The following is a 23774-nucleotide window of genomic DNA, read 5'->3' as shown; positions in this document are numbered from 1 at the left end:
TTGGGCTTATGGACGGGGCCTCGTTCAACCAGTTTCTTTCTCTCCTGGCTATTTCAGCCATGGCCCTGTCTAGCTTGTACACCTGTTCACGTAGTATGTCATAGCCTGCATGTAAGTGTGCATGCTTGTATGGTTCTGTTACCCCAGGGTGAGACAACACTTTTTCTGCCACGGGTGACCGGGCTAAGGCCTGAGCCGTTCCCCATCTCACGGGATATGCTGGCATAATATCCCCTGTTTCCTTTCCTTCCAAGTCTCCTTCACTCTCTTCGGAGACGTCCTCCAATCCTGAGCTCCAGGTCAAGCCCGAGGGTGACTGAAAGGTGGTGCCTTTCAGAGTAGGCCCCTTGCCTATAGGTCTCAGTTTGACCGGTTTCGCTCTCTTGTTTCGAGGTCTAGGAGGTTCGCCCCTCGGGTACCGAACTCTCTCCCTAGATCTTGATCGAGATGAAGACTTGGAGGATGCTCTGGAGCTTGACCTATCCCGGTCTCCCTCCATTCCTGAGTCCTGATTTAGATCAGTATACTCCTGTTCGCTACTTGCTGGGTCGTCCCCTGAGTCCGGGGGACGGCCTAGAAGTCTATGGATACTCCTGGCCTGAGATCGCGCAGGTTCCGCCTTTTCAGGTTCGAACTGTACTGTCTGTCTCCTGGGTGTGGATGATCTCCCTCTCTCCGCTGCTCGGGAGGAGTTCTGGGAGTTGGACCTTTCTTTCCTGGGTACGGGTCCCGATCCCTTAGGGTTCGGAGGGGGAGTGAGAGGTACCAATGCAGGCTCATCGTCCTCGTCTTCCTCACCCTCCCCGGCTCTATCCACGGCCAGGGTTATTGACTCATGGTCCCTAGGTTCCATCATGAGACGGATCTCCGTGTGCCCTGCACTCCTTAGGCTTGAGATCGCGCTGATTACGGCTTTCCCCAACCATATGCCTCTTTGGCCATATCCTCGAGACCTGCCCCACATCAGGTTTATGGCTAGTCGGTAGGGCATGTCCTTAGTACCATGGCCAGCATAGATTTCCCTTTTCTGCAGTAGTTCCTTTATACGGGACACCAGTCTGTCCCAGTTTATGTGTGAGGACTCTATCTCCTTGTATTGGTCTTGACTTAGTGTCACATGGACAATTTTCTCCGCGTGAAACACCTCATAATCACACTCTGTGATTACTGCCTTGCCTGGTTTCAGGGGCTTTTTGGTCCTTTTTTCCATTACCTGTTTCCTCAGGTTCCGGTAGTAAGAGCCTCCTGCCGTTACCATGCTTGTTTCCCATCTACCATAGTTCGTCAATGACGGTCCAGTGAAGGTGAGGATTGACCATGGTGTATCAGAGTTATCGGTCCAGACTGGGTAGTTAGTGACTGTTATGTTTGGTGATTGTCTGTGAGACCTTGTAGATGTCACTCTCACCCCTGAGTGTTCACCACGGGGAGATATATAGGTTGCTCTCGCTTGCCTCACTTCCTCGTGACCACGTGGTCCTGGGCTTATGCACTGCAGGGAGTGATCTCGCTCCTGCAGCTCCTTCAGCTCCTCCTCAAACTCCTCCTTCTCCAGACGAGACTGCAGCAGCTCCTGTTTGGTGCTTCGCAGTTCGTCTCTGGTGGTGTGGAACTGCTCCATCCAGTGGGCACTCTCGTCCCTGCAGTCCTCTAGCTGCTGCTGCAGGGAGCGCACCAAGGTGTTCACACGCTGCCGCTCTGCCTCGATACCTGCCTGAGACTGGGACACCTGCTCCATGCTGCTCCTCAGCCTCTCCATGTCGGTGCTGTACTGCTCCCTGAGGGTCTCGGATCTCCCGGTCGTGTGTGGCCACCTCGTCCTTCAGCGCCCCCTTCAGGGCCGTGAGCTCCCGCTCCCGCTGCCTCAGCGTCTCCTGGAGCTGGAGGTTGTCATCCAGTTAGCATTCAGTTCACTCCTGGCTTGTCAGCCCATGTTCCAGTGAACGCGCCGTTTTAGCTAGCGTCACGTAGCCTCGGGCTAGGTAGCCATCCAGGGAACATTCAGTGAATGGTCGTCTTGGCTGCGTGTCACGTAGCTTTGGGCTAGGTAGCCATCCAGCTCGCCTTTCTGTGAACGGCCGTTTTGGCTGCGCTTCACATACAGTCTCCCCTCCTCACATACAGTATCTTTGGGGTAGTTGGCTCTCGTCTGGCTAGGGCCAGCTCATGGGTGTTGGCAGTGGCTTGTTAGCCGATGGTGAGCTAGTTAGCTTCCGTCTGGCTTCGTGTCACGTAGCTTTGGGCTAGGTAGCCATCCAGCTCGCCTTTCTGTGAACGGTCGTTTTGACTGCGCTTCACATACAGTCTCCCCTCCTTGCATACAGTATCTTTGGGCTAGGGAGCCATCCAGTTCGCCTTTCTGTGAACGGTCGTTTTGACTTCGCTTCACATACAGTCTCCCCTCCTTGCATACAGTATCTTTGGGCTAGGGAGCCATCCAGTTCGCCTTTCTGTGAACGGTCGTTTTGACTTCGCTTCACATAGTCTCCCCTCCTTGCATACAGTATCTTTGGGCTAGGGAGCCATCCAGTTCGCCTTTCTGTGAACGGTCGTTTTGACTTCGCTTCACATATAGTCTCCCCTCCTTGCATACAGTATCTTTGGGCTAGGGAGCCATCCAGTTCGCCTTTCTGTGAACGGTCGTTTTGACTTCGCTTCACATACAGTCTCCCCTCCTTGCATACAGTATCTTTGGGCTAGGGAGCCATCCAGTTCGCCTTTCTGTGAACGGTCGTTTTGACTTCGCTTTACATACAGTCTCCCCTCCTTGCATACAGTATCTTTGGGCTAGGGAGCCATCCAGTTCGCCTTTCTGTGAACGGTCGTTTTGACTTCGCTTCACATACAGTCTCCCCTCCTTGCATACAGTATCTTTGGGCTAGGGAGCCATCCAGTTCGTCTTTCTGTGAACGGTCGTTTTGACTTCGCTTCACATACAGTCTCCCCTCCTTGCATACAGTATCTTTGGGCTAGGGAGCCATCCAGTTCGCCTTTCTGTGAACGGTCGTTTTGACTTCGCTTCACATACAGTCTCCCCTCCTTGCATACAGTATCTTTGGGCTAGGGAGCCATCCAGTTCGCCTTTCTGTGAACGGTCGTTTTGACTTCGCTTCACATACAGTCTCCCCTCCTTGCATACAGTATCTTTGGGCTAGGGAGCCATCCAGTTCGCCTTTCTGTGAACGGTCGTTTTGACTTCGCTTCACATACAGTCTCCCCTCCTTGCATACAGTATCTTTGGGCTAGGGAGCCATCCAGTTCGCCTTTCTGTGAACGGTCGTTTTGACTTCGCTTCACATACAGTCTCCCCTCCTTGCATACAGTATCTTTGGGCTAGGGAGCCATCCAGTTCGCCTTTCTGTGAACGGTCGTTTTGACTTCGCTTCACATACAGTCTCCCCTCCTTGCATACAGTATCTTTGGGGTAGTTGGCTCTCGTCTGGCTAGGGCCAGCTCATGGGTGTTAGTACTGGCTTGTTAGCCGATGGTGAGCTAGTTAGCTTCCGTCTGGCTAGGGCCAGCTCATGGGTGTTAGTACTGGCTTGTTAGCCGATGGTGAGCTAGTCAGCTTCCGTCTGGCTAGGGCCAGCTCATGGGTGTTAGTACTGGCTTGTTAGCCGATGGTGAGCTAGTTAGCTTCCGTCTGGCTAGGGCCAGCTCATGGGTGTTAGCACTGGCTTGTTAGCCGATGGTGAGCTAGTCAGCTAGGGCCAGTTTGCTTCCTGTCCGTCTGGTCAGTGAACATTCAGTGAACTTGCGGCTAGTTGGCTCTCGTCTTGGGTAGGGCCAGTTCACTTCCCGTCCGTCTGGTCAGTGAACATTCAGTGAACTTGCGGCTAGTTGGCACTCGTCTTGGGTAGGGCCAGTTCACTTCCCGTCCGTCTGGTCAGTGAACATTCAGTGAACTTGCGGCTAGTTGGCTCTCGTCTTGGGTAGGGCCAGTTCACTTCCTGTGGGCAAAGCACGAAATTATGCTGCACTTGTAACTCCCCCCAGAGCTCTATAAACATTACGTTACCCTTTAGTTGTGAGTAAACGTTGCTTTAATCACAAAGATAGAGCTTTCTATTCATTTGTGATATCCCCGAGTAGAGCCTTCCACTCGAGTCGCCAGTAGAGCTTTCTACTTTAATTATTTGTCAAATCTGTAATTAAATTTTACTCCAGAGGCTTTTGACAGTAGTCCTGTCTTCTTCTGCCGTTTAGCACCTATTTTGGTTAGTATAAATGCACATCGCCAGGGACGCCATGTTAAGTACGAGTCGTAAACCGAGGTCAGATTGATTATCCCATAACTCATTGGTCCGCATCCCAGCTTCAAGCAGCGTCCTGCGAAGTTTGGGACGTCTAGGACTCAATTGTGTCTATAAACTTCAGGGCTTAAACTCAGCCGACCTCGGCTCACACACATGCACCCCCCCGTCCCCTCCAGTCATACAGTTGATTGATTAGAGTTGCGGGGTATATTTACTTTATTCTATTTTGCTTTAATCTACTCGGTTGGCCGTATTACTGCTTTATGGCATTACTTGATAATAACAGTTATACAGAACCCACCTTTAGTCCTTAATGCATAATCATATGTCTCCTTTTACTCCGTAGGGATAAAGCCACACTTCTAAAGTTTTTTCATCATTAATCAAAACGCAAAGGGTGAAGTTACAAATGCAGAACACATTTCAATGCTTACCCGGCCGTCTGGTCAGAAGAAAGGATACAAAGGATATATTTATAGAGAGGTTTAATTAGAAAAGGCAAGTTACAAAAAGAGACTGAATTAGAAAATGTCCAATTCAGTTAAAATATGCATAAAACAAAACATCTCATCTGGCACGGCTTGTGCCCCGTGTCAAGCACCATCTTCTCCTTCCAAAAAGTCTGCAAAATCTGCCTGTGATCTGGCCAGTTGGCCTTTATAAAGGGCCCCAGATCTCTTCTGCTTATTGGTCCAAATACAGCGCTGTCACCGTGATGTCATTTCACCAGCCAGTCAATGCACGGTACGTGGGAACTGGCTCTCCTCCCATTCTACTCCACTAGGCCGTAACTCGAAAAGTAATTGTAACGTTTTTGCTGGAACAGACTCCCTTTGTTTCTGCTGTGGAAAGTCCCTTCACTTTTCATCTCATTCAGACCCCACAAAGGGTTAACCGGTCAACCGTCTGCCGGCCGGAGAGCTCCGGGCAGGGCCACATTCCCTAGGTTGACTCCCCATCGCAGGCTCATGGAGGGAGGGAGACAGATGCATCTGTACAGACCAAGCAAATCATTCTTCTCTACGCAGAAGCATATAATTGAATACTGAAGCATATTAAAAATAGGTTAGATTCACACAATCACTGTCTTCCAACCAGAGTTTTAGTTTTAAAGTGTATAACGAATATACTGGTTATAAAAGAACAAACAGGAATGTCAATGTTCTGTTGTTGAATGTTGTTCTGTGGCACTCAACATGTGTCCACACACAACGTGTTTCCTTTCCGACGGGGCACCACCAGCCAGAACACACGTCACAGCCAGACACCCACAGCAACACATGCCCAGAACAGGATGTCATACCAACCAGTGTCGCTTAGTTGGCTGTGACACCTTACACCTCCTCTGTCATCCTGGGAGGTCATTGTCCATCGTCAATTGAATAATTGAATAATGAAGCATATAATTACATGTGAAAAATAGGTATATACGGCTATATTGGAATGAATCAGGATGTCAATTTTTAAAAGTGTCACTTGTTGTGTGGCACTTGACACAGCCCTACAAGTACAATTAGTTACTGCACACTACATCACCCCTGAGTGGAACATGGAAAGCCAAACTTTCCCCCACTGTACCGAAAACCCGTACAGAACCTTGACTTCAAAACCGAGGCACGTACCGTACCGTGGTTTTTGTGTACCGTTACACCCCTACCAGATACTATACAAAAATATACAATATATACAGAGCTAAAGTAAAAATGAGGTAGCGATGTACCTGCCCACAGCAGTGCAAAGAGGTAGTTGTTTGGGCTAAGAGGCAGAAGACAGACACAGAATTGTAAACATTCCCGTTTAGGAAGAGATGCGTAGTAGTTGGTTATGATACTCGGAGTATCGACAACTAAAACCATTAACAGGATTATTATTGTTAGTATTATAATATTTTATACATTTGACCTTTATTTACCCAGGGTAGATTAGCTGAGAACGTGTCCTCTTTTTCAGCCATGCCCTGCTACACACCCACAGTTCATCTGTTCACATCTGGGAGCTGCACATCTGTCTGACTGTGTTTTCAGAGCAGAGCGGTGATGTAGGTCCATAACCCCAACACCTTTTTTACTATTCTTACTTTTATTGCTATTTGCTACTGTTCTTGTACATTTCTGCTACTGTACTAATATATTTATGCTACTGTACTAATATATTTCTGCTACTGTACTAATATATTTCTGCTACTGTACTAGTATATTTCTGCTAATGTACTAGTATATTTCTGCTACTGTTAGATGTTAGTATATTTCTGCTACTGTTTGTATATTTCTGCTACTGTTAGTATATTTCTGCTACTGTTAGTATATTTCTGCTACTGTTAGTATATTTCTGCTACTGTACTCGTATATTTCTGCTACTGTTAGTATATTTCTGCTACTGTCCTCGTATATTTCTGCTATTGTTCTTGTATATTTCTACTACTGTTCTAGTATATTTCTACTACTGTTCTAGTGTATTTCTACTACTGTTCTAGTGTATTTCTACTACTGTTCTAGTGTATTTCTACTACTGTTCTAGTATATATTTGTATTTGTATATTGAAGGCTCTGCTCGGGCAGTGCCCCTAAATTTAGTTATATTTAATACAATGACAATAAAGTCATTCTAGTTCTAAGTGCCTTGCTCAAGGGCACTCCTACAGTGCGTGTTGATGATGTGGGGGGGGGGGGGGGGGGCTACATTTCCCTTGAACGGCAACTTTCCAGTCACAAGCAGGCTCCTCTAACGCTCCGGTCGCTGACTTCCCACAGCGCCCTCTCCTGGGCAGCGCAGATCTGTCCAGCGCTGTGTGTCCTCAGTAGGGTTGCGCACCGATCCGACTTTTTCAGTCCCGATACCGATACCTGGCTTTGAGTACTGATCCGATACCCAGTACTGATACCCATACCATTATCTGAAATTAAAAAAATATTTAATAAATCTAACCCTAACTAACCTTACTGTCATGCACTTGTCCTAATAAACTAACCTACACTGTAGCACTCAACACTTTGATGAACATGGTTACTCAGCTGATAGAGTTGTGCCCTTCCTGATGACTTACAGAACTTGTAAATCGCTTTGGATAAAAGAGTCAGCTAAATAACTAAATGTAAATGTAAATACCCATTGTTCAATTAATAAACTGTATGCCTCACTGTGTGGAAGAGACTGGGATCATTCTTTTGTGCAAGGCACAACATCAGGCTTGACTTAAAACATTACTTTCCTAACTTAGTGAAACTAAATGTAACAAATTAACACATAGATATAAATGTACTGAATTGTTATTTCTTATTTTATTTCTTATTATATTATATAAAAACTATTTAAAAATCTGTTTTTTATTTATTTATTTTTATATACCTCGATCCAGCTATATTAGTGATATCGGGGCCGATATCCGATATCAATATGGGATTGGTGCATGCCCTAGTCCTCATGTCTCACCCGTCTGTCCCACAGTGCCCTCTCCTGTGTCCTCATGTCTCACCCGTCTGTCCCACAGTGCCCTCTCCTGTGTCCTCATGTCTCACCCCTCTGTCCCACAGTGCCCTCTCCTGTGGGGCATCAGATCTGTCCTCATGTCTCACCCGTCTGTCCCACAGTGCCCTCTCCTGTGTCCTCATGTCTCACCCGTCTGTCCCACAGTGCCCTCTCCTGTGTCCTCATGTCTCACCCGTCTGTCCCACAGTGCCCTCTCCTGTGTCCTCATGTCTCACCCGTCTGTCCCACAGTGCCCTCTCCTGTGTCCTCATGTCTCACCCCTCTGTCCCACAGTGCCCTCTCCTGTGTCCTCATGTCTCACCCCTCTGTCCCACAGTGCCCTCTCCTGTGTCCTCATGTCTCACCCGTCTGTCCCACAGTGCCCTCTCCGGTGTCCTCATGTCTCACCCGTCTGTCCCACAGTGCCCTCTCCGGTGTCCTCATGTCTCACCCGTCTGTCCCACAGTGCCCTCTCCGGTGTCCTCATGTCTCACCCGTCTGTCCCACAGTGCCCTCTCCGGTGTCCTCATGTCTCACCCGTCTGTCCCACAGTGCCCTCTCCGGTGTCCTCATGTCTCACCCGTCTGTCCCACAGTGCCCTCTCCGGTGTCCTCATGTCTCACCCGTCTGTCCCACAGTGCCCTCTCCTGTGTCCTCATGTCTCACCCGTCTGTCCCACAGTGCCCTCTCCGGTGTCCTCATGTCTCACCCGTCTGTCCCACAGTGCCCTCTCCGGTGGAGCACCAGATCTGCCCAGCGGTGTGTGTCCTCATGAAGCTGTCCTTCGACGAGGAACACAGACATGCCATGAATGAACTGGGTGAGTGATGTGTTCTGGACCTGGACATGTAGCATCTCTTAACACTTTAATCGCCGGGAACGCCGTAACTCGTCTTTGCTCGCCATGCTCATTCTGCCGAAGACGCCGTAACTCGTCTTTGATATAAATATTTCAAAAATCTGTGATCGAAATCATATTTATAGAGAGATATTATTTTGTTATATAAAATAATATAAACAATAATTGTATATCCGTACAGAGGAGGCATACTTTAAATTAGGGCTGTCAGTTTATCGCGTTAATTAGATTAATTAATTACACAGCAAATGATCGCGTTATGAAAATTAACTCAAAATTAAAAATTAAAAAGAATTAAATAACATACTTTTTTTTATCTCATTCATTCCATAAGAAGGTAGAATACACATTTACAGACTTTTTTTTTATATGGACCATTTGCATGTTCTTGGTATCTGATTCGGGACATCTATGGATCTCAGGGAATGTATTCCCAGTGTCAGAAATCTGCCTGTTACTAGGCTTGAGTAAATTGTAATGAACTAATTGAGAATATCAATTAATTTTTTTTTTTATCTTTGACTGTGAATAACACCATGCTCAAATTGACCAGACCTGAAAAATCTAAGCAAATTAATAGATGGAAGATGATTAAACAGACTGTTTTGTAGATACAGTACTGAATTATGCCATCCGGACACATGCAATTTGAAATATGATTATAGAATATCAGGCATAAAATGGTTATGCGATTAAAATGTGATTAATTAGATTAATTAATTCCAAATCCTGTAATTAATTAGATACATTTTTTAATCGCCTGACAGCACTACTTTAAATATATTAAAATGATAAGGCATCTTTGAGTAAACTTCGATTATCATTAAGTATCTTGAGGCTGAAGGCAGAGTGTCCTCTTTTTTTTTATCACAATATGGTCACCCTTGAAGTCGCATGATAATTCACTTAATAAAATAATGACGAGTCAGCCACGACTCACACCGCCAAAGTAAGGACTTTGCTCTGTATCATCAATCAATGGTCAAATAAATATTTGATTAAGGAATATAATATGCCTTTTTGTATTATTTCTGTGTATCAGCTAAATGTATAGATTTTTATGTTAGACATTGAGGGAAATTAAGATTTTTTTTACAAACCGCCACTTATCAACTAACCGGTTAATCGGCAGGTGACGTATGTTGCTCAGTAGTTGCTGATGTCTGCTCAGGAGGTTTGAGTGTTTGCTCAGACCGGAAATTATTTTTAGGGAACATTGCTCACGAGTAGCTGATTAGATCTATCCCATCCGTACCTGTTGCAGATCTTCACTCTGATTTGAGCTGAGCGACCATGGCTCTCAAGTATGGCCTCTCCAATAATCATGCTCTATTTGATTTCTAAATTGCAATCATATTTAGCATCAATTGATGGTCAAATGAGCTTTGCTAAAGCAAACAACTGACTTATTCATTAGCTCCTTGGAAATGGCCCCTTATGCAACGTGCCTGTTCTATGTCACTGCTGCCCAGAACATTATATATAAAAAATGTGACTTTACCTTTAATTATTGATAAGAGGTTTCTTGTGCTGCCAGTTTAGTTTTCTGTCCAACCTAGCTTGCCAATATTCGAAACCAGCTACTGTATATTTAAACCTAGCTCGCCACAATATTCTAAACCAGCTACTGTATATTTAAACCTAGCTCGCCACAATATTCGAAACCAGCTACTGTATATTTAAACCTAGCTCGCCACAATATTCGAAACCAGCTACTGTATATTTAAACCTAGCTCGCCACAATATTCGAAACCAGCTACTGTATATTTAAACCTAGCTCGCCACAATATTCTAAACCAGCTACTGTATATTTAAACCTAGCTCGCCACAATATTCTAAACCAGCTACTGTATATTTAAACCTAGCTCGCCACAATATTCTAAACCAGCTACTGTATATTTAAACCTAGCTCACCACAATATTCTAAACCAGCTACTGTATATTTAAACCTAGCTCGCCACAATATTCTAAACCAGCTACTGTATATTTAAACCTAGCTCGCCACAATATTCTAAACCAGCTACTGTATATTTAAACCTAGCTCGCCACAATATTCTAAACCAGCTACTGTATATTTAAACCTAGCTCGCCACAATATTCTAAACCAGCTACTGTATATTTAAACCTAGCTCGCCACAATATTCTAAACCAGCTACTGTATATTTAAACCTAGCTCACCACAATATTCTAAACCAGCTACTGTATATTTAAACCTAGCTCGCCACAATATTCTAAACCAGCTACTGTATATTTAAACCTAGCTCACCACAATATTCTAAACCAGCTACTGTATATTTAAACCTAGCTCGCCACAATATTCTAAACCAGCTACTGTATATTTAAACCTAGCTCACCACAATATTCTAAACCAGCTACTGTATATTTAAACCTAGCTCGCCACAATATTCTAAACCAGCTACTGTATATTTAAACCTAGCTCACCACAATATTCTAAACCAGCTACTGTATATTTAAACCTAGCTCGCCACAATATTCTAAACCAGCTACTGTATATTTAAACCTAGCTCGCCACAATATTCTAAACCAGCTACTGTATATTTAAACCTAGCTCGCCACAATATTCTAAACCAGCTACTGTATATTTAAACCTAGCTCACCACAATATTCTAAACCAGCTACTGTATATTTAAACCTAGCTCACCACAATATTCTAAACCAGCTACTGTATATTTAAACCTAGCTCGCCACAATATTCTAAACCAGCTACTGTATATTTAAACCTAGCTCGCCACAATATTCTAAACCAGCTACTGTATATTTAAACCTAGCTCGCCACAATATTCTAAACCAGCTACTGTATATTTAAACCTAGCTCGCCACAATATTCTAAACCAGCTACTGTATATTTAAACCTAGCTCACCACAATATTCTAAACCAGCTACTGTATATTTAAACCTAGCTCGCCACAATATTCTAAACCAGCTACTGTATATTTAAACCTAGCTCGCCACAATATTCTAAACCAGCTACTGTATATTTAAACCTAGCTCACCACAATATTCTAAACCAGCTACTGTATATTTAAACCTAGCTCGCCACAATATTCTAAACCAGCTACTGTATATTTAAACCTAGCTCACCACAATATTCTAAACCAGCTACTGTATATTTAAACCTAGCTCGCCACAATATTCTAAACCAGCTACTGTATATTTAAACCTAGCTCACCACAATATTCTAAACCAGCTACTGTATATTTAAACCTAGCTCACCACAATATTATAAACCCCTGAGTGGGCACAGGTTCCATTCATCCCAATGAAAGTTAGAGGTTTTGAGCAAAAGTGACTATTGTTGTATATTTACCAGAGCTTTATTATCTTGTTGCATCAATACAGCATGAACCAAAACAAAGATGCAACTTACAGCATGAACAGGAAGTACTAATCATCTGTTTACAAGCAGAGGTGGTATTTTTCATTTCTTGACCATAGAAATTAAGGTAAACATTGGACTGTCTTCTACAAGTTCAAGGTGTTCTGAACATTATGACACCAAAACCAAGTTTTGTTTGTGCCTCAGTTGTCCAGCGATCTGAAAATGTTAACGATGGCGCCTGTGTTTATAGTCTCGCCCACTTGGGAGACAGGAAGTGTTCCATTTTCATCCCATTGGAACCACTTGGAATGACTTGGAATGTGTCACCTTCCTTACATTCCGAATCTTTGTCATAGAGTTGTTGTTGTTGTTGTTGTTCAACTGATAGATATACAGGCGGGTAGACCGGCTGAGTGACCTCCGTCTGGTCTCTCCTCTCTCAGGGGGCCTCCAGGCCATAGGGGAGCTGCTGCAGGTCGACTGTGAGATCTACGGTCTGACCAGCGACCACTACAGTGTGACGCTGAGGCGCTACGCCGGCATGGCCCTCACTAACCTCACCTTCGGAGACGTGGCCAACAAGGTGAGACCAGCTCTGCGTGTGATTTGTCTTTGCATGTGTTTTTGTGAGTCGTGTAGGCTATGCTAGGTTATGCTGAGCTTTATGTTTATATTTAAGCTCAACCCAAGGAACATTTCAGATCATTTTATATCCCTCTGTATATATATGCGCTTACCGTCTTCTCCAAAGTCGGACAACAAGATGGATGGTCCGTATCCGTTTCCATTAATTTGTGCTAAGCTAGGCCAGCTTGCAGCTGGATAGCTTCCCACTGAACGCACAGAGAGTAAACTGGTATCCATCTTCTTGTCTGACTCTGGAGAAGGTAAGTGTATTTCCCCATAATGTTGGCGTGCTCCTTTTAAGCTCAAGCAAGGAACTTTTCAGATCATTTGTATTACAATGACATTATATGTTTGTTTGCAGGTTCTATTACTACTGTTAAGTTAATGTATATATTACGGTGACATCATCAGGTGTTATTAGACCATTATTTGATACAATCCAGAGGACTTCATGTGTATATTACAGTGACATCATGTGATTTTTTTTTTATTTTTTTTATAGAAACCAGAGAACTTGAGAGATTCATGTGTATATTTCAGTGACATCATTATGTTCTATTGGACTACTTTTTGATACAAGCCAGAGAACTTGAGAGAGGTCCATGTATATTTCAGTGACATCATGTGACATCATCAGGTTTTATTAGACTACTTTTTGATACAAACGAGAAGTTTGTGTGTATATTACAGTGACATCATGTGTAGGGATGGGTACCGAATCCGGTACTTTTAAGGGTATCGACTGAATCACGTCGATACTACTGAGGACCGATTCATGTGAGATCCACCTGTGCCACATTTCGGTACTGTTAAAAAATATATATATTAATTATTATTATATATATTTTTTTTTTGTCCAATGACATCAACGTTTAGTTTCCCGCTAAACAAAACCTAATAATGATAATAAATTAGACTAAATAAATAGGGGTGCACCGATATATCGGTCAGGTATCGGTATCGGCCGATAAGCTAAAATGTGCCGATGGCAGTGGCCGATAAATATCCGTCAATTTGTGTCGCGTCAATCTGGTCCACACGTTCAAACTTTGAAAAAAGTTTCAGTCAAGCGACCTGCACAACGCCGCCCCCACACACACACGCTACTGCATCAAAGTTACTTATGGCATTCGTTTTGTGGCATTAACGTTATATAGTTACACGTTCAATAACATTAGCATATTTACCCAAGTCGACCATAGCAAACATTACTCATTCATATCTCTCACTTCCTTCCTTTGCTCAGAGAGCCCGTACTGAATTGTACCCATTGTGCAATCTGTTAATAAAGTTTTCAATCAGACAAATTTATAGAAACGCTTTTATTATAACATTCGTTGCAGTAAAATCATTATGCCTCGTTTAGTACTCCTGCGGAGCGCTGGTAATCTACTCGTGGGCCGCGGGGAGCTAACGTTATTAGCTTTGTTGTTGATCTCTCGCGAAAATCAATGGCGGACTTCCCGGAAGTAAAAACGAATAAGCGTTTGCCGATTGGTGGTAAGAACAGCAGGAGGTGGGTGCTAGGGGTGTGACGTAATTGGCAGAATCGACTGTCAATCAAAATTGTTCTGTTGTACCTGACACGACACATGCATTGCAAACTCAGATTATGGAGATATTACTGGAGAACATGGAGCTTTGTTTGAGAGAGATACAGTGAGTGCCGTCTCTTAAACTCTTAAAACTCATAAACCTTTTTGTCTTTTTAGTCAAGTTAGTCTGTTGAAGATGAAAGCCAGTGGGTATTGTATGACTCAGACTTCAGCAATAATCATGAGCATTATAAAATATATAAAAAACACACATGGCATGATGGAATACCATAAACATATTTCTTGATGTTTCCTTTTTTAAGTAAGTAAAGAGGCCTATGTTCATATCGGTGAGCACAATTTGTAACACAAAAAGAGAGACGTGTAGACTATTTATTTATTTAATATTTTATTTATTCATTTTATTATTATTATTTTATTTGTTGCCATGCCTAAAATAATAGTCAAGCATAGGGCTAACACATATTCATACACAATAATATAATTTTTTGTTATATGGTTATAATAAAAGCTTCTATACATTTGTCTGATTGATTGATTGAAAACTTTATTAACAGATTGCAGACTGGGTACAATACAGTACATCTCAATACAACAACAGTGCTAAGACTGGAGGATGAAGACCAGAAAAATACTTTCGGCTTTTTTACAAAAGGGTCCTCCATTTTCAATTCATCAAAACATTTAGAGACATACAAATATACAGTAGTTTCATAAAAAAAAAAAAAAACATCATGTGACATCATCAGGTAGAGGTTCATGTGTATATTACAGTGACATCATCAGGTAGAGGTTCATGTGTATATTACAGTGACATCATCAGGTAGAGGTTCATGTACCATATATTACAGTGACATCATCAGGTAGAGGTTCATGTGTATATTACAGTGACGTCATCAGGTAGAGGTTCATGTGTATATTACAGTGACATCATCAGGTAGAGGTTCATGTGTATATTACAGTGACATCATCAGGTAGAGGTGCATGTGTATATTACAGTGACATCATCAGGTAGAGGTTCATGTGTATATTACAGTGACATCATCAGGTAGAGGTTCATGTGTATATTACAGTGACATCATCAGGTAGAGGTTCATGTGTATATTACAGTGACATCATCAGGTAGAGGTTCATGTGTATATTACAGTGACATCATCAGGTAGAGGTTCATGTGTATATTACAGTGACATCATCAGGTAGAGGTTCATGTGTATATTACAGTGACATCATCAGGTAGAGGTTCATGTGTATATTACAGTGACATCATCAGGTAGAGGTTCATGTGTATATTACAGTGACATCATCAGGTAGAGGTTCATGTGTATATTACAGTGACATCATCAGGTAGAGGTTCATGTGTATATTACAGTGACATCATCAGGTAGAGGTTCATGTGTATATTACAGTGACATCATCAGGTAGAGGTTCATGTGTATATTACAGTGACATCATCAGGTAGAGGTTCATGTGTATATTACAGTGACGTCATCAGGTAGAGGTTAATGTGTATGTTACAGTGACATCATCAGGTAGAGGTTCATGTGTATATTACAGTGACATCATCAGGTAGAGGTTCATGTGTATATTACAGTGACATCATCAGGTAGAGGTTCATGTGTATATTACAGTGACATCATCAGGTAGAAGTTCATGTGTATATTACAGTGACATCATCAGGTAGAGGTTCATGTGTATATTACAGTGACATCATCAGGTAGAGGTTCATGTGTATATTACAGTGACATCATCAGGTAGAGGTTCATGTGTATGTTACAGTGACATCATCAGGTAGAGGTTCATGTGTATATTACAGTGACATCATCAGGTAGAGGTTCATGTGTATATTACAGTGACATCATCAGGTAGAAGTTCATGTGTATATTACAGTGACATCATCAGGTAGAGGTTCATGTGTATATATACACTGACGTCATCAGGTAGAGGTTCATGTGTATATTACAGTGACATCATCAGGTAGAGGTTCATGTGTATGTTACAGTGACATCATCAGGTAGAGGTTCATGTGTATATTACAGTGACATCATCAGGTAGAGGTTCATGTGTATATTACAGTGACATCATCAGGTAGAGGTTCATGTGTATATTACAGTGACATCATCAGGTAGAGGTTCATGTGTATATTACAGTGACATCATCAGGTAGAGGTTCATGTGTATATTACAGTGACATCATCAGGTAGAAGTTCATGTGTATATTACAGTGACATCATCAGGTAGAGGTTCATGTGTATATTACAGTGACATCATCAGGTAGAGGTTAATGTGTATGTTACAGTGACATCATCAGGTAGAGGTTCATGTGTATGTTACAGTGACATCATCAGGTAGAGGTTAATGTGTATATTACAGTGACATCATCAGGTAGAGGTTAATGTGTATGTTACAGTGACATCATCAGGTAGAGGTTCATGTGTATGTTACAGTGACATCATCAGGTAGAGGTTCATGTGTATGTTACAGTGACATCATCAGGTAGAGGTTCATGTGTATGTTACAGTGACATCATCAGGTAGAGGTTCATGTGTATATTACAGTGACATCATCAGGTAGAGGTTCATGTGTATGTTACAGTGACATCATCAGGTAGAGGTTCATGTGTATGTTACAGTGACATCATCAGGTAGAGGTTCATGTGTATGTTACAGTGACATCATCAGGTAGAGGTTCATGTGTATGTTACAGTGACATCATCAGGTAGAGGTTCATGTGTATGTTACAGTGACATCATGTGACATCAGGTAGAGGTTCATGTGTATGTTACAGTGACATCATGTGACATCAGGTAGAGGTTCATGTGTATGTTACAGTGACATCATCAGGTAGAGGTTCATGTGTATGTTACAGTGACATCATCAGGTAGAGGTTCATGTGTATGTTACAGTGACATCATCAGGTAGAGGTTCATGTGTATGTTACAGTGACATCATCAGGTAGAGGTTCATGTGTATATTACAGTGACATCATCAGGTAGAGGTTCATGTGTATATTACAGTGACATCATCAGGTAGAGGTTCATGTGTATGTTACAGTGACATCATCAGGTAGAGGTTCATGTGTATATTACAGTGACATCATCAGGTAGAGGTTCATGTGTATATTACAGTGACATCATCAGGTAGAGGTTCATGTGTATATTACAGTGACATCATCAGGTAGAGGTTCATGTGTATATTACAGTGACATCATCAGGTAGAGGTTCATGTGTATATTACAGTGACATCATCAGGTAGAGGTTCATGTGTATGTTACAGTGACATCATCAGGTAGAGGTTCATGTGTATATTACAGTGACATCATCAGGTAGAGGTTCATGTGTATATTACAGTGACATCATCAGGTAGAGGTTCATGTGTATGTTACAGTGACATCATCAGGTAGAGGTTCATGTGTATATTACAGTGACATCATCAGGTAGAGGTTCATGTGTATATTACAGTGACATCATCAGGTAGAGGTTCATGTGTATATTACAGTGACATCATCAGGTAGAGGTTCATGTGTATATTACAGTGACATCATCAGGTAGAGGTTCATGTGTATGTTACAGTGACATCATGTGACCTCCATGTGACCTCCATGTGTAACTCAGCGTCCTGTCTGTCTCCACCCCCCCAGGCCACGCTGTGCTCCATGAAGGGCTGCATGAGAGCCATGGTGGCTCAGCTCAAGTCTGAGAGTGAAGACCTACAACAGGTACCAGTGTTTCCCCTAGGATTGTTTTCAGGGGGGGTGGTAGGCCCCCCAAAACGACTAGTGTTGTCGCGGGGCGTGCGTGTCACGGATACGTGGTGTCAACAGTGTCGTCGTAGACACACGCAGTAAGGCGGTTGTTAGTATCGGTGCATTTCTCTACACTGAGCTGAAATGAAACGATTACACATCAATTAATTTATTTACAATTATACATACAGTAGTGACAACACACATGAACTATTTACAATACAGGGAGGCACATACAACACTCATAACTATCTAGTTGTTCTGAAATTCTGAGGGCTCAGAGTGCACACTGGACGCTCTGACCAAAGAGTCCTTTTATCAGAGCGGAGCAGATTTTGAATTTAGTGAGTGAATTTATTAACTCACCTTAACTAGGGCCCTATGAATTCTGTTTAATCTTTTCCTGTTTTCGGATTTCTCTGATTTTATATTTTTTCCTTTGGATTTAACCAAAAAAAACAATACAAAATTCTGTCTTTAACTAACTTTAATAACAGTACATCTGCAAACAGTGCCAGTGTAGTTTAATGTTCAGTGCCAATTCAGTTCAGTTCAATGCAGTTCAACTGCCAGCGCAGTGCAATAACTAAATAATAATTAAATAGTTAAATAATACAAAATAATAATTTGTTTAAAAGAAATCAGAAAGAAACTGTAAAATGTAATTTATTTCAAAGAGATGTCCTTTAAAGGTTCATGCTTCTCCCCATCTCTGGCTGACATCACCGTTGTGATACATGATGGTTAGGCCTTTGTGTTTTCCTCAGTGAGGGATTCTCTTTTGTCGGTCATAGTCCATGGGCCAGACCAGATATCGGTGCCACTCACGGTGAATAAACTTACATATAATTTTTTCAAAGATCTATGTCTGTAGATGATATTTTTGTATGATAGCCCTTCCAGAGTGGTAGCTTAATCATACTTATCAAGTCATGAAGTATACCCACCCCCTCAGGAAATCGCATTTCAGATGTTGGTGCATATCCTGCTTTAGATTCACGTAGAGGACATCTGTCAATGTTTCACAATATTGTGTTTGGTATCATTTTAAAGGGGACTATGTAATCTTTCATTCAAGCTAAGATGTGAATCTTTCTGACCAATATAGAGGTCACTGGAGCTCTTTGAACAGTCAACAACACACATTTTTACACGATTTTCGCCTAAATGATATACTATCTTTTAGCCTTGTGTCATCTAGGAGCAATAGGGACACAAAATACAAAATCTACAACACTCTCAGGACCATAAGGATTCAGGAAATGTATAATATGCCTATACTATTTCTTATCAGGGGTGATTGTGAGCCTTAAATTAGAAGAGCGGTATTAGGCTCCTATTAAAACTATACAGAACAGCCACTAGGATAATGTCACAAAGTGGTCTGTCTTTATCATACATATAGAGGAGCAACAGGGGCACAAAATACAAAATCTACAACACTCTCAGGATCATAAGGATTCAGGAAATGTATAATATGCCTATACTATTTCATTGTTACGGGTCATTGTGAGCCTTAAATTAGATGGGCATTATTAACTGGGTCAGATAACTAGGATAATGTCACAAAGTGGTCTGTCTTTATCATACATATACAGGACATAAAGGACACCACAATGAGATAAGGAACCACTTAGAGTTTTATGAACAACCTATTAAACAGAACAACATTATATACCAAATGTACATTGAATCACTCAAACTGCTCGTCTCTCTCATCCTCTGACTCCTCGAGTTCGAAGTCAGGTTCTGGATCATCCTGCAGTTTTTGGTTGCTGCATGTCTGTAACTTGCACATATCTGTGCATGCTAGTCCATTTGATAAGCATGTGCAGCTTGGCATTTTGCATGAACGGTCACACTTGCATCTTAGCAATTCCTGGACTACATCTGGTGCAGGTGGGGAGCGCATCCAGTAAATTTCCAGCTTGCCCTCATCGTCTTTCCATCCATGCTCTGTAGGACTTGAGACCACAGGGTTAGACTGCAGACTGCTCTTCCAGATTGCTGCCTGATAGTTGGCTCGTTCAACATGCAGGAAGAGACAGTCCCTACATGGTGGAAGCTGGCTGGACTCGACCTCTCCCCTTTTGGTACAGAAGAGCTGGTAGCGCAGTTGGTTCACCTCTACTGTGCTGCTGTTAGCAGAGTACATGTGACATGTAAACTCCTCAATTCTCTGGAACAGCTCCTCACTCACATCCCATGACTGCCCTAGTCCACTGAAGGTTTCTTGGTAGGAAGTATCCTTCTTCACCATCTTCAGGGCATTCAGCTTCCCCCGGCCAGCGAATGCACTGACAGTGTCACAGCCAGTGAAGGCGTGTAAGCCAATTAGGCTGTCACAGAGGCTGTCTCCAACTGAGCTTGCAAGTTTGCTGATGTTCACATATCGTGTGCGGTTCTGGGTCCCACACTTCATGTAGATGGGACAGGTGATGTCCTTCTGGAAGGCAAGACAAAGCACCATGACATCAGTGTCCTCAGCTATGATGATGACTGCTTTTGAGCCCATGTTTGCAGCATCTGATGCATGCAGGAGCAGGCGAGTGTCAGCTTCTTCATGTGTTGATTGCAGTTCTGCTACTTCTTCACACCCACCATCTGTCAACCTGTAGCAGGTTTCCTCACAGGTTGTGTACAACACTTTGCCATGCAGCCTCTTTCTGTATTGTGGGAGGTTCCACTCTTCCACCAGAAACTTGATGAGACTGGTCTTGTTGGAAGGACTGCACAGGAAAGTTCTCCACTGCTGTACGTGGTGTCCTCCTGCCAGGTTCTTGTATTGGACCGTAGTGTCTGCACCCCGGTTTTGTCATTCAGCATCTTTGATTGAAGTCTGGCGGTAAACATCAAACACAACATCAATCCTCTGACTCTGTGCCCCCTCGTGGAGGACCTGGGTGAAGAGTGACTCTGCCACCTGTCCAAAGGTTTTGTTGTTGCCATTCATTTTCTGGACCAGGCTCATCCCATCAATGATGGAAGTGGATGGTGTTGGGATCTCTTCAACAGGAGACACATTCTGTTCCAGCTCTCTGGCAAGTGCAGCCTTGTTTGTTTTTCGTAGAGACCCATCAGCATTTGCAAGTGCCCATGGCAGTGGGCCCAGTGGGTGGGCAAGGACATCTTTCATGTCTATCTTCCTGCTTTCAGCCAACAGGATCATGTGGCTGAACAGGTTTCTGTCTGCCCTCAGCACCACATCCTGCCCTTTCTTTCCTTTAGCTTTTTTTGTGCCGACACTGGAGAATGTCTTCAGGCTTTGCTTGGTCATCTTGTCATAAACTTTAAAGATGGTGGGTCCTCATCTAACCTTGTTTGTTTGAATACCTGGTATGCCTCTTCTCCTATCTCATGAGCTCTCAGGAGATCTCTTGTCACATCAGGTGGAGCCATGAAGCCAGTGGACAGGCTAACCAGATCGTTCTCATCAGGGGACATAGGATTGAACCACTTGTTCTGCATAAGGTCAAGAAGAGACTGGACATCGGCTTAATCTCTCTTGATTCTTGGACGCTGTCGATCTGGATGGGACAGTTTGGACGTGCCTTGATCTGTCAGGTCTCAGCTGTCTGAGGTACATGCTTCTATACTCAGCGGTTAGGTAATACTTGGCCACAGCTCCTGACTTCAAGCTGAATCCCTTCGTCCCTCCAGCTGTCTGGGTGTCTTTGTTCACTGTTTCTTCTATAGCTTGGTCAACTGGGATCCTGCCAAAGGGATTAGTGGGGCCCAGTTGGACAGAGAAACCTCCTTTCATGAATTCTGTGTACACATCTGGGTGTGTGATGTACAGCTGAGACATCTGGGCGTAGTAGTAGGGGAGGTAGCGTGCGTAGTTCATCCTGTCATAGGCAAAGCACCATGGGATCATTGCTCGAATGCTTGCCAAGTGTAGCATCCAGTCTCCCTCTCGGGATGCTCGGATGAGCCCCAGCAAGATTTTGACCATGTCCAAATAGGACACCCAGAAGCTGGAGAGGCTGCTGTTCCCACCTCTGAGGAACTTGCGGTAGACTTCAAACAGTTATATGATGCGTGCACAAGAGCTGTTCTCGAGGGCTTCCTTCAAAGTGGCTTGTGAGACATTTTCCCCAAGGCTGTCAATTACCTTCAGTGTTTCATCCAAATAAACCATCTCATTCAGTTGTTTCCAACCAAGAGAGGAAACCCTTCCATGTCAGTCGCATGAGAGCCTCATACAAGAGCTTGTGTAGTCGCACTGCCCTGTTGTACTTGCGGCCACCCATGACCCCAGCAATGGAGCCTTCTGCGATCATGCCAGACTGAATGCACAGGTCTTGGAGTCCAGCATCTTGGAAACGCTTTCCTATGATTGCCAGCAGTGTGCAGATGGTGTGAAATACCCCAAGTCTGATGATGATATTCTGGAACTTGCCAGCATGTTTCCATGTGATCTCAACAGCCTTTGCATACAGGGCTTGGTCAAAGACACAGACAATCTTTGTCAGGTCTAAGCACTGCATGATGCTTGTCACTGCATATACCATGTCATGGCCGAATGACTGTATGAGCCGCAAAACTCTCTGGGATGCATGATCAGGATCATTAGTGCCAGAGAGTAGATAGCACAGGAAGACTCTAAGGCAGTGGTTCTCAAACTGTGGTACGCGTACCACTAGTGGTACTTGGTGGTACTGCTGGTGGTACTTGAAAACATTTACAAAAAAGCAAATAATTTTTTTTTCAGTCAGGCCACTGAACTTAGAAGCAGGTCAGGCCAGTGTTTCTGGTTGTGGCGGCGCGATAGTTAGATAACCTAAGTGGGGAACAACCAGGAGATCACTGTGACAGAGAGTAGTGCAGTCTAAACAGTCATAAATCTTTAATTCAACTTCAGCCCTGATCATAACCATTTATCTTTTTAGATTTTTTGTAATGTCAGATAAAAAATGAAATACTCCCACTTTTCTGAAAAGAGTTGGTGTTAAATCTGACATTACAAAAAATCCATCAAAATCTGTGTTGCTGCTAATCATTGTGTCTGTTTGAAGCTTGTCCTTGAATGAAGAAGTGATGGTCAAAGTTGGTCTGACAAAAGTTAACAATAAATAATGGTATTAGGAATACATTTGCCTCCTGCGTGAACTGTGCATAGCTGAATAGACTGTATTTTAACGCCGGTCATATGGTGGTACTTGAGCCAGCTACGTTCTCAGGTGGTACTTGGTGTAAAAAGTTTGAGAACCACTGCTCTAAGGGATTCTGGAATGACAGGACATTCTGCTTCTGGTTTGATGTCAGGTGGCCAGGCTTGAGGAACATCTTGATTATTGATGTCCTCTCTCAGCTTGATGGCTGTGTTGGCTATGACATCTTGGGCACTAGCACTTTTCAAGGTCTGAAGCTCCCTTTTAAGAGACTGGTTTTCTTTGGCAAGTTCATTCATGGACAGGTTAAGGCTCACAATGACCCGTAACAATGAAATAGTATAGGCATATTATACATTTCCTGAATCCTTATGGTCCTGAGAGTGTTGTAGATTTTGTATTTTGTGCCCCTGTTGCTCCTGTATATGTATGATAAAGACAGACCACTTTGTGACATTATCCTAGTGGCTGTTCTGTATAGTTTTAATAGGAGCCTAATACCGCTCTTCTAATTTAAGGCTCACAATCACCCCTGATAAGAAATAGTATAGGCATATTATACATTTCCTGAATCCTTATGGTCCTGAGAGTGTTGTAGATTTTGTATTTTGTGTCCCTATTGCTCCTAGATGACACGAGGCTAAAAGATAGTATATCATTTAGGCGAAAATCGTGTAAAATGTGTGTTGTTGACTGTTCAAAGAGCTCCAGTGACCTCTATATTGGTCAGAAAGATTCACATCTTAGCTTGAATGAAAGATTACATAGTCCCCTTTAAAATGATACCAAACACAATATTGTGAAACATTGACAGATG

At 43.0% G+C, this 23774-nt stretch overlaps 1 protein-coding gene across 1 annotated transcript in view; it reads left to right on the top strand.

Annotated features, from left to right (window-relative positions):
* apc (APC regulator of WNT signaling pathway) overlaps positions 1 to 23774 on the top strand; it is a 236617-nt gene that overhangs the window by 205523 nt on the left and 7320 nt on the right. Inside the window, exons 12-14 of the mRNA XM_084325051.1 lie at positions 8446 to 8541; positions 12364 to 12503; positions 17739 to 17816. Of these exons, the coding sequence (XP_084181177.1) occupies positions 8446 to 8541; positions 12364 to 12503; positions 17739 to 17816 (314 nt within the window). The remainder of the gene's footprint in view (positions 1 to 8445; positions 8542 to 12363; positions 12504 to 17738; positions 17817 to 23774) is intronic.

The sequence above is a fragment of the Notolepis coatsorum genome, assembly GCF_963971535.1.
Source record: "Notolepis coatsorum genome assembly, chromosome: 11".
NCBI classification, from domain to species: Eukaryota; Metazoa; Chordata; class Actinopteri; order Aulopiformes; family Paralepididae; genus Notolepis; species Notolepis coatsorum.
This window is presented reverse-complemented; position numbering and strand designations above follow the sequence as displayed.